At 42.2% G+C, this 16024-nt stretch overlaps 1 protein-coding gene across 2 annotated transcripts in view; it reads left to right on the top strand.

The window, feature by feature from the left end:
* Positions 1–16024, top strand: part of PPFIA2 (PTPRF interacting protein alpha 2) — a 344020-nt gene that overhangs the window by 196773 nt on the left and 131223 nt on the right. For both annotated transcript variants that reach the window (XM_066591485.1, XM_066591486.1), the window contains one exon: positions 63–137. In XM_066591485.1, coding sequence (XP_066447582.1) covers positions 63–137 — 75 coding nt within the window. The remainder of the gene's footprint in view (positions 1–62; positions 138–16024) is intronic.

Here is a 16024-nt window from a genome sequence, read left to right as displayed (position 1 = left end):
TATTGTTGTTTGTCTAATAGAACTGGAGAACATGTCACTGCACATTTTTGCTTTTCTTCTAGGTGAGGGAACGGCTGAGGGTTTCGTTGGAGAGGGTGTCTGCACTGGAAGAAGAACTAGTTGTTGCCAACCAGGAGGTAAAAATCAAATGCTTTATCTACTTCAGAATGCTCTTATTTCACTTTTGAGGCATTGGGTTCTGCATCACATTTTTGGGAACTATCAACATATAGATACTTTACATTTTGTACAGACCATTGGACACACTGAGCAAAGCCTACTTGATCTTCATGTCAAAAGTGTTAGTTCTTGCAATTCTTAATTTGGTTCATACCATGTGGAAACAAAATGTGAAGTCTGGTGACAGTTTCCAAAGCATCCATCACCATCGTTATTGAAAAGAATAGTACCACTTGTCACACATGTGTATGACTATCAGACATCCTGTTTTGTTTAAATACTCTTGCACTGTGCTCACATTAGTGTCATGGCATTCATTCATGATGGACCAATGACAGTTCCAAAAAATTCAGCTCTGTAATAGATCCCAGTGAATCCTGAATCGTACACTATTCTTGATGTAAAAAATAATACAACTGTGAACATGCGTTTGTGTGTGTGTGTATATGTATATGTGTGTATAATATATATATATATATATATATATATATATATATATATATATATATATATATATATATATATAGTAGTGCAGTACACAGAAGGGCCTGTAGAGGGCTGCAGACAGGACTTCTGGTGCAAGGGTTAACTCAAAAGGTGGAGCAGGAACTAGAAAAGGCCTAGTTCCTGCCAGAATCAAGAGGGAGAGAGGACCAGTGCAGCAGAGCTGAGGTGCTGCAGGCTGGTGGCCTAGCAGAGGCCAGAGTCCGACAGGGGCGACAACCCTGGACTCAGACCCATGTGGGGTGCATATGGACTGTGTATATTGACGGTGGATGATATTGCTGTGTTTTGTGATTGCGGTGATGACAAATAAAGGCTGGCAGGAGCCAGATAAAGAAATCCACATCTCCTGAGCAGTTTCTACACATGTGGTGTGCCATTTTCATGTGCAAGAGGTCGGCGATGCGCAGGCAAGTGTACCCCAACTTGCTACTATATATATATATATATATATATATATATATATATATATATAAATAATTTTGTATTAAGGGTCACCATAAAACCTGCACAGTGCTGGACTTTAAGCACAGGTCTCAGTAGAGGATGTTGGACCTTTTGCCACTTTTTTGACAGTTTGGTTCGAAACATGCAGATCAGTAGCCTGCTGGAGGTGATTTTGTAGGGCTCCTCCTGTTCCTCCTTGCACAAAGGAGGAGATACCAGTTCTGATAATAAGTTGTTGCCCTTCTATGGACCTGTTGAGCGCTGCTTGTGTAATGGCCCATGTCCTGGTATCTTCTCCATGCTCTTTAGACTGTGTTGGGAGACACCGCAAACCGTCTAGCGATGGCACATACGAATGTGATATCCTGGAGGTGCATAACGTCCTGTGCTACCTGATTAGACTGTAGATATCGCTTCATTCTACTAACTACTAGCAAAACACAAAACTAGAGAAGAATCAATCAGGAAGGATGATTAGAGTGTAATTTTCTGCATTCGCCACCTGCAACCCCCTTTTGGGAGGGTTGCCTTGCAGTTGCCTCTCCAGTGCATCTGTTCATAGAATCATAGAATGGTAGACTTAGAAGGGACCTCCAGGGTCATCGGGTCCAACCCCCTGCTCAGTGCAGGATTTGTCACTTTCATTTGCACCACAGCAAGTGAAATTGATTCACAATCCCTTATCCTTTCTAATTGGGCTGCTTCATATTTCTGAAGTTTAAGGGACTTTAGGTTATACTGTGAAGCTTAAATGTTCCCTTAATTTCTATGAGCAGTATATTGCTGTCTATAAAGCTTTATGGTGGAGGAGAAACCAACTGGATCTAATTTCCAGAGTAGAACCTATGATCTGAGTATTAATGTCCTTAATGGCTATGCAAACCCAAAGGAGTTTGCGACAAGCCAAAAAACTAAGTCATGAAATACTGTCAACTGCGAAGAAAGTGTGAACTTGTCTAGCAGGAAGCATGTGCCTCCTAGAGAGTAATAAAAATCTACTGGTGGAAAGCCCAAAGAGTGTGAGATGAGCATCTATAGCCCAGGAGCTACCATCTACAGTATGACTCGGTCAAGCCAAAAACTGCCTCCTGCATGTTATTAAGCGTACCACTTGTTGTAAAATTGTGTATCCCAAGATAGGAAAAATTGGTGGAACAGAAAAGGCTTACAGAGGGAATCATGTTGTTGGAATTATCCAAAGTCAAGCTTTTTTTTTTAATTGTTCAAATGCTACTTTCTAGCCTACATTCAATAGCATAAAGACATATAAAAGTGATGCAATGGAGCAAATAGTCATTACACCTTAATAAAGCCTACAGCTCAGAACATTTAGATGAGGGAATGAAAAAATCGTTGCACTGTATTCATAAATCAGATTTGCCTACTTGCTGGCTGTTTCCATATGGAAGCAGACAATTTTTTTTGTTTTATTTTACGCTGCACAAAACATGATGGGGGAAATTTTGTGAAACATTTTGCGCCAAAATTTGGTGAGAAAAATTTGCAAGATTTTGCTCAAGGCTTGCTTGCGCAAAAACATTGTGACTTTTTCTTCTTTACACCAGTTCATGCAACTTTTCTAAAAAGGAGCTGTGGCTTCTCAGAGAGGGCATTGCCACCCCATACCAACACACTTTATATATTATTTATGCCAGAAACTGACAGAAATGATACGGGAATGTACATCGGATCAGACCTGATGTACATTTCTGTGTAGTACACAGAGGAGCCGAGATGCACCTAATATATGAAGAGGCTTGCACCTCTTCACATATAAGGGCTCCCACACACTTGAGTTTGCGTTTTTTGTTAACGCGATTGTCAATGGGACTTTCTAATGTTAAAAACGCAACGCAACGCAATGCACCAAAAATGCAAGTTGCACTGCGTTGCGTTTTTAACATTAGAAAGTCCCATTGACAATCGCGTTAACAAAAAACGCAAATGCAAGTGTGTGGGAGCCCTTAGATTGCGTTTTGCAACAGGAGAAATAATATTAAGACCGGCGTTTTTGAAAAGACTGGACTTAATATACACTCTTTGTCAAAAAAAATAAAAAATAAATAAGCACCTAAAAGTAGTTGTGTTGCTGCAAAAGTCAGTATGCAGTTACATCTTAAATGTAATTTTAGGTGAAGTGATCTGCACTTTTGTTAGTTAACATATTGGCTATTTCTTAAAAGCTGAAAGTTGTTTGAAAAGTTAGTGACCATTTAACCCCCTTAAATTTAAACTGAATATTCTACACAGATGCATGGCTATGTATTATATTCATTGTGGTGATGTACAGAAGCCAAATTATAAAAATTGTGTCACTGTCCAAATACACTCTTTAAAAAAATTAAAAAAAATCGAGCACCTAGAAGAAGTAGTTGTTTTTCTGCAAAACTGTAAGGCTGAAGTGCAAATGATTGTATCTGTGGCATGATTAGATGAACGTTCTGGCCACCTGACATCCTAAAAGTGGTTCCATACTTGGCCTACAAAAGGCCGATCAGGGGCTACTTGTATGTGATGGATCTCTTTTTCCACTTGTGTAGAGCTTGTTGACCACTTGACCACTATGATTTTGGCTAGTTCAGAGTTTGAGAAAGGCACATTTTTGAAATATGAGAAACTGGATGGTTGAATTGACGAATTGCCTGCCCCCTGGGTCATTCTGACCAGACTTTTAAGAGGTGTTGCGACCAGTGGATGCATGAGGGTATGCACAGAAGGCAACAGGGCTTAGGACGCCCTTGACAGGTCCCCAGTAGAGAGGATCAAGCAATTCCAACTATTTTGTTGCATCCAGAGATAGGTGGCACAATCATTACAGGCCCCTCTGTCTGTTGGAACCATTTCTAGGCACTTGGCAAAAGGACATTTAGTCTCATGGCAACCATTACGTGTTCTGCCTTTGACACCCACCCTCGTCTCCATTTGCAGTGGTGTTGTGAACGATGAGGCTGGACTGTTACGGAGTATAAACGAGTTTTCTTCAGCTACAAGTCCAGGTTTAGTTTGGGCACTGACAACCGCTCATTTACTGCAAATGTGGACCAATATGCCGCAGGATACCATATGGAACTGTATGCCTCCATGCCCACCCCTATCACATCTTATATCCAAGCTAGAGGCAGTACAGCAGGGTACTAGAACCTCCATGCCCACCCCTATCACATCTTATATCCAAGCTAGAGGCAGTACAGCAGGGTACTAGAACCTCCATGCCCACCCCTATCACATCTTATATCCAAGCTAGAGGCAGTACAACAGGGTACTAGAGCCTCCATGCCCACCCCTATCACATCTTATATCCAAGCTAGAGGCAGTACAGCAGGGTACTAGAACCTCCATGCCCACCCCTATCACATCTTATATCCAAGCTAGAGGCAGTACAACAGGGTACTAGAGCCTCCATGCCTGCCCATATCACATCTTGTATCCAAGCTAGAGGCGGCTCAACAGGGTACTAGTGCCTCCATGCCCGTCTGTATCACATCTTGCATCCAAGCTAGAGGCGGTACAACAGAGGACTAGAGCCTCCATGCCCGCCCATATCACATCTTGTATCCAAGCTAGAGGTGGCCCAACGGAGTACTAGAACCTCCATGCCCTTCTGTATCACATCTTGTATCCAAGCTAGAGGCAGTACAACAGGGTACTAGAACCTCCATGTCCACCTGTATTACATCTTATATCCAAGCTAAAGGCAGTACAACAGGATACAAGAGCCTCTATGCCCACCTGTATCACATCTTGCATCCAAACTAAGGGTGGTACAACAGGGTACTATAGCCTCCATGCCAGTCCAGATTTAGTTTGGGCACTGACAACTGCTCATTTACTGCAAATGTGGACCAATATGCCGCAGGATACCATATGGAACTGTATGCCTCCATGCCCACCCCTATTACATCTTGTATCCAAGCTAGAGGCGGTACAACAGGATACGAGAGCCTCCATGCCCGCCTGTATCGCATCCAAGCTAAAAGCGGTACAAAAGGATACGAGAGCCTCCATGCCCGCCTGTATCACATCCTTTATCCAAGCTAGAGGCGGTACAACAGAGTACTATAGCCTCCATGCCCGTCTGTATCACATCTTGTATCCAAGCTAGAAGTTGCTCAACAGGGTACTAGAGCCTCCATCCCCCAGTTTCATTGGATTTTGACAACTCCTTCTAGGGGAGGGATTTTTTTTTACAATGAGTGTATTTAGCCCAATGTGTTGTCAGTGTACTCCATGCAAAATTCTTTCATTCATTCCTTAGTTTAATATGATCTGTTTGTACAGCATAGAAAACCCTACCTTGCACAAAACATGAATGTATCTGTTCTTTTGTAACCTGAATATTGTGTTCTGATCACTTCTAATAGCACCAGAAGCCATCTTTCATTTTCACGGGAATTACATCTTTTTCAGACTAGAATTGTAAAGAATCTTGGTGCTCCCACAAGTGGGTACAGCTCAAGCCATTGAATCAAGCTTTCAGTGCATTCGAGCTGAAATGCATCAGATAAATTGCTATAGGCATAATAAATAATAGCAACCATCAGTTGGAAAGCATATGTTTAAGGGTTTTTTTTCCGTACCTTCTCATAGGTTGTAATGATATTTTATTTCATCTTTATAATTGGTTACTAGTTGTAACTGTGTTTTATAGTTCTTTTCGTCTCTGTCTGTTAAAATGTTTGAAAAAACATCTGTGCTGTGGCACAAAATTATAGACTACACGTTGGTAATGATGGCCATAGACCTGCATTAACTCTTGGCTGAATGTGCTGAAGCGGAGTCAAACAAGCACAATATTTCAGTAAGAGAGATATATAGACACATTTAATGCCACTTATATCAAACATTAGCATTGTACAGCTTGAATTTGTGGGCTTTTTTTCTTTTCTTTTGAGTAAACCATTTGCACAACTATTGACAAGTCACAATTTGCTTAGTTTATTAGCATATTGTCTCTTAAACAGGCCATAAAAGTGCAATCATTGAGTGTTGATGACCCACGTATAGGTCTGTAGTTTAATTCATTTTATAGACTGTGAACATATCAGAGATTGGGTAAGGTAAGTCTGATATGGTTACCTTTAGATAGGATTTGGTAATATACAGTACTGTGCAAAAGTCTTAGGCAGATGTGGAAAAAAATGCTTCAAAGTAAGAATTCTTTAAAAAATGGAATTGTTAATGGTTTATTTTGTCAAATAACAAAATGCGAAGTGAATGAACAAAAGAGGAATCTAAATCACATCAATATTTGGTGTAACCGCTCTTTACCTTCAAACAGCATCAATTCTTCTAAGTACACTTGCACACAGTTTTTGAAGGAACCCGGCAGGGAGGTTTTTCCAAAAAGATCTACTGTGGATACAGCTTGCACAAATCCTTTGGCACTGTTGTACCTTGACCCTACGGGAAGCTAGGGACTGAGAGGGCTTTGGTGGAGTGAACATCCCCTGTCCAGCCCCTAGCTTCCGATTGGCTGTTAGTGCGGCAGGGAGGAAGGACACAGAGCGGGGCCAGCTTCTTTGCTACCATAGTGAGGGACACCTCTCCCCGCCACTGTGCTGTCACTGCCATGTGCACTACCATTCAGCCTTTGGCCGCTGCAGGCGGGAGCGCTGTTGGTCAGCTCCCCGCTGCTGTTGCCGTCAGACTGGCACCTCCACTGCTGTTCCCCCCTCCACCGCTGACAATATACGCGCGGTGCTTCTTCATATCCGGCCCCTCGTTAGACAATTAGCGACTGAGAGTGGAGGTGCCAGTCCGCGGGGAGAGCAGTGAGGAGGTGAGTGACGGCGGTCCCGCAGGCTGCACGAGGCCGGAGCCACAGGGGGAAACACAAGTGGGGCACTTCTCCCATCGGCTGGGAGACAAAAGCCCTCAGCACATCCTGCTCTAGGCGGCCATACAGTCACCTCAGCTGAGCAGTGACAGCTACTCCGCTCCCCTGCCTCCTCTCCCTTAAGCAGCTGTCATCGCTGCTGAGAGGCAGATGGAGAGCAGAGTAGCCCTCAGCGGCCACATCTAGCACGGGCGAGAATAGTGTGGCCAATGCCGGTGGGGTCCAGCTGCGGCGGGGGTATGTTCCCCGGTCGAAGTAGTTTCTTCCCGGCCGGCAACCCGGACAACTATGTAGCCAATCGGGAGCTAGGGGCGTGACAGGGGTGTTCTTTCATGCTAGTCCTATCAAACCCCTAGCTTCCAGTGGTGACAAAGTACAATAGTACCAAATCTTTCTGTCTCTTCGTGTAATCCCAGACAGACTGGATGATGTTGAGATCAGGATCTGTGAGCCCACATCATCACTTCCAGGACTGAAGATAGTTTTCAATGACACTGGCATGTTTGGGGTTGTTGTCCTGCTGCAGAATAAATTTGGAGTATTTAACTTTGCAGCATTTTTTCCTGCCTAAAACTTTTACACAGTACTATACATTGTTTTACTGGTTAAAGGATAGCCTTTATTTGGCACCACATGCATGGTTAAATGTACTTGGAGCCTAAAACACAACCCCTGTATGTGATTCTGGAACATACTATTCTAAGTCGTTGAGCATTAAAAGGGTTGTCCCGCTTCTCTGATTTATGACCTAGCTTCTGCAGTGGCCCAGTAAAGTGAATGGGACTCAGCCTGCAAAACCATCCTTGTCCACTGTGCAATGTATGGAACTGTCTGCTCCTGGCAACAAGGCAGCGCAGTACATTAGAACACCAGGCCTTGGAAAAAGATGATCAGAGTGGGTTCTGGGCGGCCAACCCTATCAATCAGCTATTGATGTCCTATTTCAACGATAGATCAGCAAGCTTAGAACTGGAACATCACCTTTTAATACAGACTTGGAACAGACTATACCTTTTGGAAGAGGCTTTTGCCTACATTTTTGGACTTGGTTACAAGGATTCTCCTTAATTAGGCACAAGAGCATTAGTGGTGCTGGGACTGGTATTGGTGATGCATCTTAGCTTATTGGCTGAATTCTAATTTATTTTAAAAACCTCTTATCCTTCAAACCGTACCGTGTTTTATAGCCTAAACTTTGCAATTGCCATGCTGAAACAGTAAAGGAAATTCTCAAAGTTGTTAATATAAACTTGGAGCCATGCAATTTTCTATAATACGAGTATGTGTAGAACTAGGATTTCTTTTACTAGACTCTAGGGGCCTAACAGTCTTGTTGAATGTCAACCGTCCTCACTGAAGATCTTCAGTATGAGCCATTCTACCACCACTGGTGTTTACCCATAGAGGGTTTACAGCTGTATGGCAGTGAATGTGACCGAAATGCCTGAACTGCTTTGTTCAAAGGGGTCTCAGCAAACTTGTGGTTATGTAGTGTATACAGCAATGAGAAATCAGAGGAGCGGCGCTTTTTTTCTTCAATTCTAAAAAGTGTGTTTTTTCACATTAAGATATGTAGGATTTCTACTCCATCTCAGGTCTTTCTCAAGCAATTATAAAGTGCACCATACAGGTCTTTTTTAGAAAGTCACATAACAAATCTGCAAATATGTCATTAAAGGAGTTTTTCAGGACAGAAGAAAAACTGTTAAATGGCTTAAAATGAGATGAAATTGAATACTCTCCTATCCTGAGTACTTCCTGTGCAGCACTGTAGCCCGATGCCTGCCACATGGAAGTAGGAGGAAGTGGTGGGCGGTCACGTGCCGTTCATTGTAGATATGACCACTCAGCCACTCACAGGCTTTAATGGCTATAGAAGAATCACCGCCAAAGCTTCTGAGTGGCTAAGCGATCACCTGCACAATGAACAGCTGCTACGCTGGACAGGGAGCTGCCGGTATAGGTGAGTATTCAATTTTTCTTCATTTGAACCTTTTTTAACTTTTTTTTTTTTTTTAATGTCCCGGAAAACACCATTAATTTCCATAAAGTGTAGTCGTGCCAAATAAACTAACATGGTATATGTAACTGTTACATACATATGCTAACCAAAACAAAGTCACTGGGCATCTGGAACTATGCTTGCACGGGTAAGGCCATAAGCACTTTAGTCACCAGCGCATGTGCTCATGACTTACACAGCTCATAGGAATACTTACTTAGTGGTCACCGTGTAGCCTTACCCAATCAGTGAAAACACTGACTACATACCCATGGATAACTCGACAGTGGGGCAGTCTCTCCTGAGACTAATATTGTTGGTGCATCCCTAGGATAGACCATTACTGTCTAAGGCGGGCTCACACGAGCGTATCTCACAGCAAGATAGAGCGCACGGCACTTAGCCACTATCCAATGACATTGTTGCTTTCTGGCTGCGTTCCCCCCATCGCCATGTACTATCTTGGCATGTATGCGTACATTATATGCACCAAGATAGAACATGTTGTGATTTTTGTTGCATATTTCACACTATTCATGTGAGCGGTAACATAGCTGCCTATGGGAGATTGGTACAGTGTATCCGTGCGCAAAACTGACATGCTCGTGTTAGCCCGGCCTTATTGGTGTGGAGGGTGGGTCTGCGTTTCAGTGCCAATCAACTAGAAGAAGGGCCACTCAGTGCTGCATTCACTTCATTGTTTACCCAGACACAGCACTTTACATTTTTCCATGCCATACACCGCAACAACTGGATGTACTGCGCTGTAACTTTGCAAACCATAGAAGGAATGCTGCGCTTGCTGAAGCTCCTCAGCCCCTTTTTTTATTCGGTGGAGTTGCCTAAAGATCACCCATCATTATTAATATCCCGGAAAACACTTATAAATACATTTACGTTGTATGGCTATAATGTGCTTAAATGCTTCCTGACATTTGAGTTCTACTTTTCTTTTTTTCTTTGCCTGATTTGTTGAAAAGGCTTCAGAATATGTAACAGTAATTTAGTACTATCACTGGCTAAATAGGCTGAAAACCAAATATACTGTGCGGTATAAAGAAGAAATGTAGGACATCTGAGTATTAAAGACTTCTGCAACTAGATTCATTTTAATCCTTTGTATTTTAAAAGATTGCAGTGGTCAGCAGAGTATTATGTTTATGTTTCACTATTAATCAGAATGTTCACTCCAGAAGTTTGCAGATTTCTCCCTGCGGCAGTATTTGTCATAGTCCCAGTAAGCCATGCACAGGTTTGTGTGTCATTAACCATGTCCCATATACTGGCACCGTTCTAAATAAGGGGTTGGCCTTCCTTTTTATCGTATATCCTCGTTAGACTGAATTTACCCTGATTGGCTGAGGCTCTTTTTTTTCATTCCCTCTGTAGCAAATGTTCATTCTTTCTGTAGGAAGTGCCAGTAGGAGAGATGTAAGAAGGGATTAATGAATACAACTGTCAACCATATACATCACTGTTGCATGAATTTCTTTATTCTTAAAGGGAATGTCTCATTTACTGTAATTGTAGTTTCATTCATTGAATGTAAATGCTTTTTTTATTTTATTTTGGCTGTTTATTTTATTTTTTTACTTTCATGGAAACTGCCATAATGAAGGGTGGTTTCACATCTGCGGCAAGAAATCCGCTTTCCTGCTCCATTCGGGGAGCAGGAAAGAGAAATCCCCACGGCCGAACTGTTCTGTCTCTGGAGGGAACCAGACAGTGCTATTGAGCGATACAATATTATATGTTATAATCATTAATAACTTCAAGGGTTGTTGATCCAGGGATTATTCTGATTGCCAGATTATAGTTAGGAAGTAATTTTTTTCCCCTAAATGAGGAAAATTGGCTTCTACTTCATTGTTTTTTTTTGCCTTCTTCTGGATCAACATTGGGGGTAATAGGCTGAACTGGATGGACATATGTTTGTTTTCAGACTGACATACTATGTTACCTGAATGACTGTAATCGGGTCTGACCGCTTGCTGCTCAGCTTTTGGATGGAAGAGAAAGCACTGCATGGAGCACCTTTTCTTCCAGCATTTTCAGACAGGTCTGTGGCAGAAACTTTGGTTGGAGGTTCCGACACAGATGTGTAACCTGCCAAAGACACACATATTATTCCTGCTTTGTCTGTATAGACAGTAGAGTAGAGAAAGGTGTGCTTTATAGCAGCTGCAATAATTAGAAATTAAGGGGGTTTTCCCATCATTTAAAGTGATATCCTATTTCTAGGCTAAGCCAGCACTTTATTAATAATGGCGGACTGGAATCCTCACCAAATCTTAGAAAGAACAGGACACGGCACAGGTTTAGCACTGCATCCTCTATGAAGTTTTCTCAGGCCATTCTGTATGCCATGGAAATGCAACACTGCCTCATTCAAGGGAATTGGCCATTGTACAGAGAAAGAACAGTGAAGGAGATGCAATGCTGAACCAGCTATTATCCTCTTCATTCTTATAGGATCACTGGGAGTCCCATAGATCTCAGCACAATAATCAGAAAATGATATATCTTAGCAATATGCTATTACTTCATAGCCATAGCAGAAGAAAACAAAAAAAATAAGGGTCAATAGACTAAAACATTCTCCAGAAAGAGGCAAAATACAGCCCTAACCTGTGTGTTTAAAATATATGTAGAGTGGATAATATTTGTATTCTGCCGTAGGGTAACTTTTTACATAGTACAACTATCGGTCAAAATAGTTGCTTTTACACAGAGCGATTGCTGTTCCCTTTTTTGGTGTGAGGAGTACGCTAAGCAAGCGCACACCTTCCTGCAAAGTTGTTGGCTACTTGTTGAAAGACAACAATTACCCGTTTACACCAGACAACAATCAACCTGTGACTAATCTTAGAGGAGCTGAAACAACTAGAGACTAGTGAATTAATTCTCACTTGTCTACACGGAACAGCTGTCGCTTAGATTCGCTCTATTGAGCGATTATTCAGACGATGGTTGGCCCCTGTAAAGTCACCCTTACCTGCAGTAAAATTAGGTTATTATCTTTCATTAAATTCACTGCTTTCTAATGATAACAAATTTGCTCTACTGACTCTTTTACTAGTCTTCATACTAAAGCTGGAAACAGATCTGCAGAAAGCACAGCCTATTGTATGTGCTTCAGTGGTGTTAGTGCATACCAATATTTGCTATGCAGTATGCTATTGGGGTCCAAATTCTTTGTTAGAGATGAGCTGAGATCAGGAGACTAAAGGTCCATTTACACAGGACGAATGTCGGGCAAACTATGCCCGACACTCGTCCCTGTGTTTCCTTGCTCCTGTGCTCCTGCAGCATAAAAGATCAGCAATGAGCTGATCGTTCCGTTTAAACAGCGGCCGTTAAGTAGTGAACGGCCGCTGTGTTATCTCAATGTAGAGGGGCGAGGGAGCGAGAGGAGAGAAAGCTCCTGCACTGCCCCGGCCCCCTGCTGGCTACTCCATGAACCAGACAGCTCTGCTAGCTCCTGTGCAGGAGCACGGGAGCGAGAAAACACGGACGAGTGTCAGGTATCGTTTGCCCGACATTCGTCCCGTGTAAATGGAGCTTTACATTAAATCACACAGCATTGGATGTGATCCAAAGCAATCTGTTTATTCAGTGACAAATGACAGGTTTTATAGGGTCACATGTTCAATTAGAATAATTCAAATCTATTGTAATTTATTTGTTACGATTGGTCAAAGAAATATAAACAAAATATAAATATACAAGATAAGGGATTGAACATCTAAAATGCCAACCAAACGCACGCAGGCGCAGAGTTGACCATAAATGATTTAACTTCTTGGTACAGTAAATCTAAACAATAAGTTGGTTAGAGAGAATGTTTATGAACATATGTGAACAGCTAGGGACATGCCAGTCTGACACATCAGCCAGTCTAAAGGCCACAGTAGCTATCTTCTGGAGGAAAAGACTTAGGCCTCATGTCCACGGGGAAAATCGGGCCCGCTACGGATTCTACATGTAGAATCTGCAGCGGGTCCCTCCTGCCCCGCGGACATGAGCGCTGAAAATAAGAATTTAAAAGCATTTACCTGTCCGTAGCGGACGGGGAAGGTCAGCTGTTCCTCACGGCCGGATCTTCTTTTTCGGCCGGCGGATGAATTCCTTACGCCGGCGGCACATCGCCGGCACGTCGTCGACGTGCCGCGCGCATGCGCCGGGCACATCCGCCGAGCCGAAGCAAGGGAGATGCGGCCGTGAGGAAGAGAAGAGCTTCGCGGTCCGCTGCGGTGAGTAATTCTTTTAAATTCCTATTTTAGGTCTCCCGCGGATCCGGACGGCTTCCATAGGCTTCAATAGAAGCCCGCGGGAGCCGACCCCGCGGGAGACCCGCACGAAAATGGAGCATGGTCCAGATTTTTTCATGCTCCATTTTTTTTTAAATGCCTTTTATTGACGATCCGCGGGTATTTATCTACCCGCGGGTGGTCAATGCATCCCTATGGGATGCGGATCCGCGCGCGGGAGATCCGCTGCGGATCCTAAATCATATTTTGCCCGTGGACATGAGCCCTTAGTGATTCACTCAAGGCTTATCAAATATCCACTTTATATCCATAAATCTTTCAGAAAGAGGACAGATGAATACAGTGAAAAGAGACATAGAAGATGGCTATAGGCTTACAGAATGGCTATGTATAAGATAGAACATGGAGTCATATTAATTTCACTAACAGTGGGTAGTGTACAAACTGGAATATTTCAAGATTTTTATTTATGGCTGGTAACATAAAAGTTAAAAGGGCCACTCTAGCAAAAACACATTTTCCATCCTTGCCCTCCTCACTGATAGACTATCATACTCTGGAGGTCTTATTTGTGTATTGCAGTCACTTCCATGCAGTGCAGCCCCCTGCCTGATGCTTATCAGCCACCACCTTGAGAGTGCAATTTTTTGACTTTCACTTTCAAAACTATCCCATGATGCATCAGCAAAATATTAGCTATAGGCTATACCATTTTTGCCTGCTGGAGGGACACTTTAATTATCATTACCTTCTATAATCGCCTAAATAAGCTATAGACCATAAGTATACAGTCAGAAGGATGAGCTGTGACCTCCTCTATTATAACTGTGTCGCAGGAGCTGTATAATCATTCTCCGTAAATGTGATAGGAGTTTCAGTGTTCCCCTCTAGGCAGTTTCTGTGGTAGGATTCAGGTAACCTCTTCACACAGACTGGGAAATTGACTAGAAATTGAACACATAACCCCAAGTAGATCTGAGCTGGTCAGAATTGAGATCACATGACTATCTGAGGAAAAAGAAACCAAGGGTTTCAGATAAAATAACCAAGGTAATACTAGCACACTTATATATACCGGGGTTTCCTACATAATGAATGAAAAAAAAATTCACCGGAATGGCCCTTTAAAAAAGAAAAACGCCTAAATATTTTTTATTAGGCTATCTTTACTCGTGCGCTAGAGTATTTCATTGGGAGATCTATTAAGATTTCAAACACTTGATGGCAATAATAGAACCCCAAATAGAGTTACCCATGTCGTCATAGCAACAGAAACCTTGAGAGAATCCGAACAAATCCCACTATAAGTCAGTGAGGTCTAGCATTCACTTAGATGTGTCATAAGGGGGATTCATCACAGCAGCATTATTAATAGAAATTATGATGCCAGTGTGAACAAATAATAATTATTATTATGTATATTTTTTACAAAAAATTCCCCTAGTATACATAGAGATGTTGCCTCTGGGATAACTTAAAGGTGGATTAAATTTGATCAGCTAGTTAAAGCGCAATCTCTCAATTTCTTCAAATGAAGAGGATTTTAAAAGACAAATCATACTTTTATCAATTGTGCAATAATATAAGTGGTAGAGCCGCAGCATCAATACTTTTCCTCAGACTAGGGAAAGCTTGGAAGTTTTGAACAGTGCTGTCAGATCTGAGCAGTATGTGCACCAAGGGTTCCTCGCAGGAAGTAACTGAAGTTCTGGATTGCTCATTAAACTAAAACTGCAACTTCACAGAGAGTGATGATGTGAGGGGGATTCTACAAACCAGTCCTACAGTTGGCGAAGAAGCTCAAAAAAAGGAAATCCCTTTTCCCCTAGCAATTTTTTTTTATAGAAACTTTTCTCTGAGAGGCGACATAACATAGGACAGAGTTCTTTATACTTCCTTTTGGAGATGCTCTGTTTTCCTGAAGCTCCTTGATTTCTTTGCTGATACAAAATGTGTTGTAAAGCCTCGTACACAAGCACAAATAATATTTTCATATCTGCCGCCTATGATGCCTGTTGCTTTTCATATTGCAGTATTCCAAGTGCTAGAAGTTGTGTTATAAGTTTGTATTGTACTCACGCAAGTTTTGACTGCAGATTTCAAACTTTGTAATTGATAGGCTGAGATCTGTGGATCGAGGATGCTGTGGATTTGAAAATCTACATGCAAATTGGGTCTTTGGAATTTACAATGCACTCTAGTTTGCTGCAGATCTTCCATGAAGTGAAGGCAGTCGGCAGCAAATCTGCATAGATTGGATTGCTCTTTAGGCTGGGTTCACATGCGACAGAATTGCCGTGGAATTTCCGTGCAGAATGTCCACTGCGGCTCCTAATCCTGGGATTAGCTAGAAAAGTGGATGAGATTTTGCTTCCAAGTCGGGTGGAAACGGACATGCGGCGCAGAAAACAAAGCTGCAGCATGTCAATTTTTTTTTTCATTTCCGCAGTGGCCTCTCTCCTTTTTTTCGACAACTCTAAGGCTGGGGTCACATGGGACAGAAATTGCGTGGAAATCTTTGGGGTTTTTCAGTGCAGTTATTCTTCGAGATTTCCGTGGGATTTCCATTTTGACTAATGTCTTTTAATTAAAAGGGTCACTTGATGGCAAAATAATCACAGGGTGTTCTATTGCTGTGCTGCTGAGCAATCTGTTGGGAAACCCACCAACAAGTGTTCCGTTTCCCTGTCTTGAGACTCACACAAGAACAGGACATACAATGATTTTTCATACTCCGTTCAAGTGAAAAATCGCTCATGTGAATGAACCCAAATGGGTTCTTTT

This window comes from Eleutherodactylus coqui, chromosome 2, assembly GCF_035609145.1.
Source record: "Eleutherodactylus coqui strain aEleCoq1 chromosome 2, aEleCoq1.hap1, whole genome shotgun sequence".
Classification (NCBI taxonomy): Eukaryota; Metazoa; Chordata; class Amphibia; order Anura; family Eleutherodactylidae; genus Eleutherodactylus; species Eleutherodactylus coqui.
The sequence above is the reverse complement of the archived record's forward strand: the minus strand, read 5'-3'. Positions and strand labels throughout refer to the sequence as shown.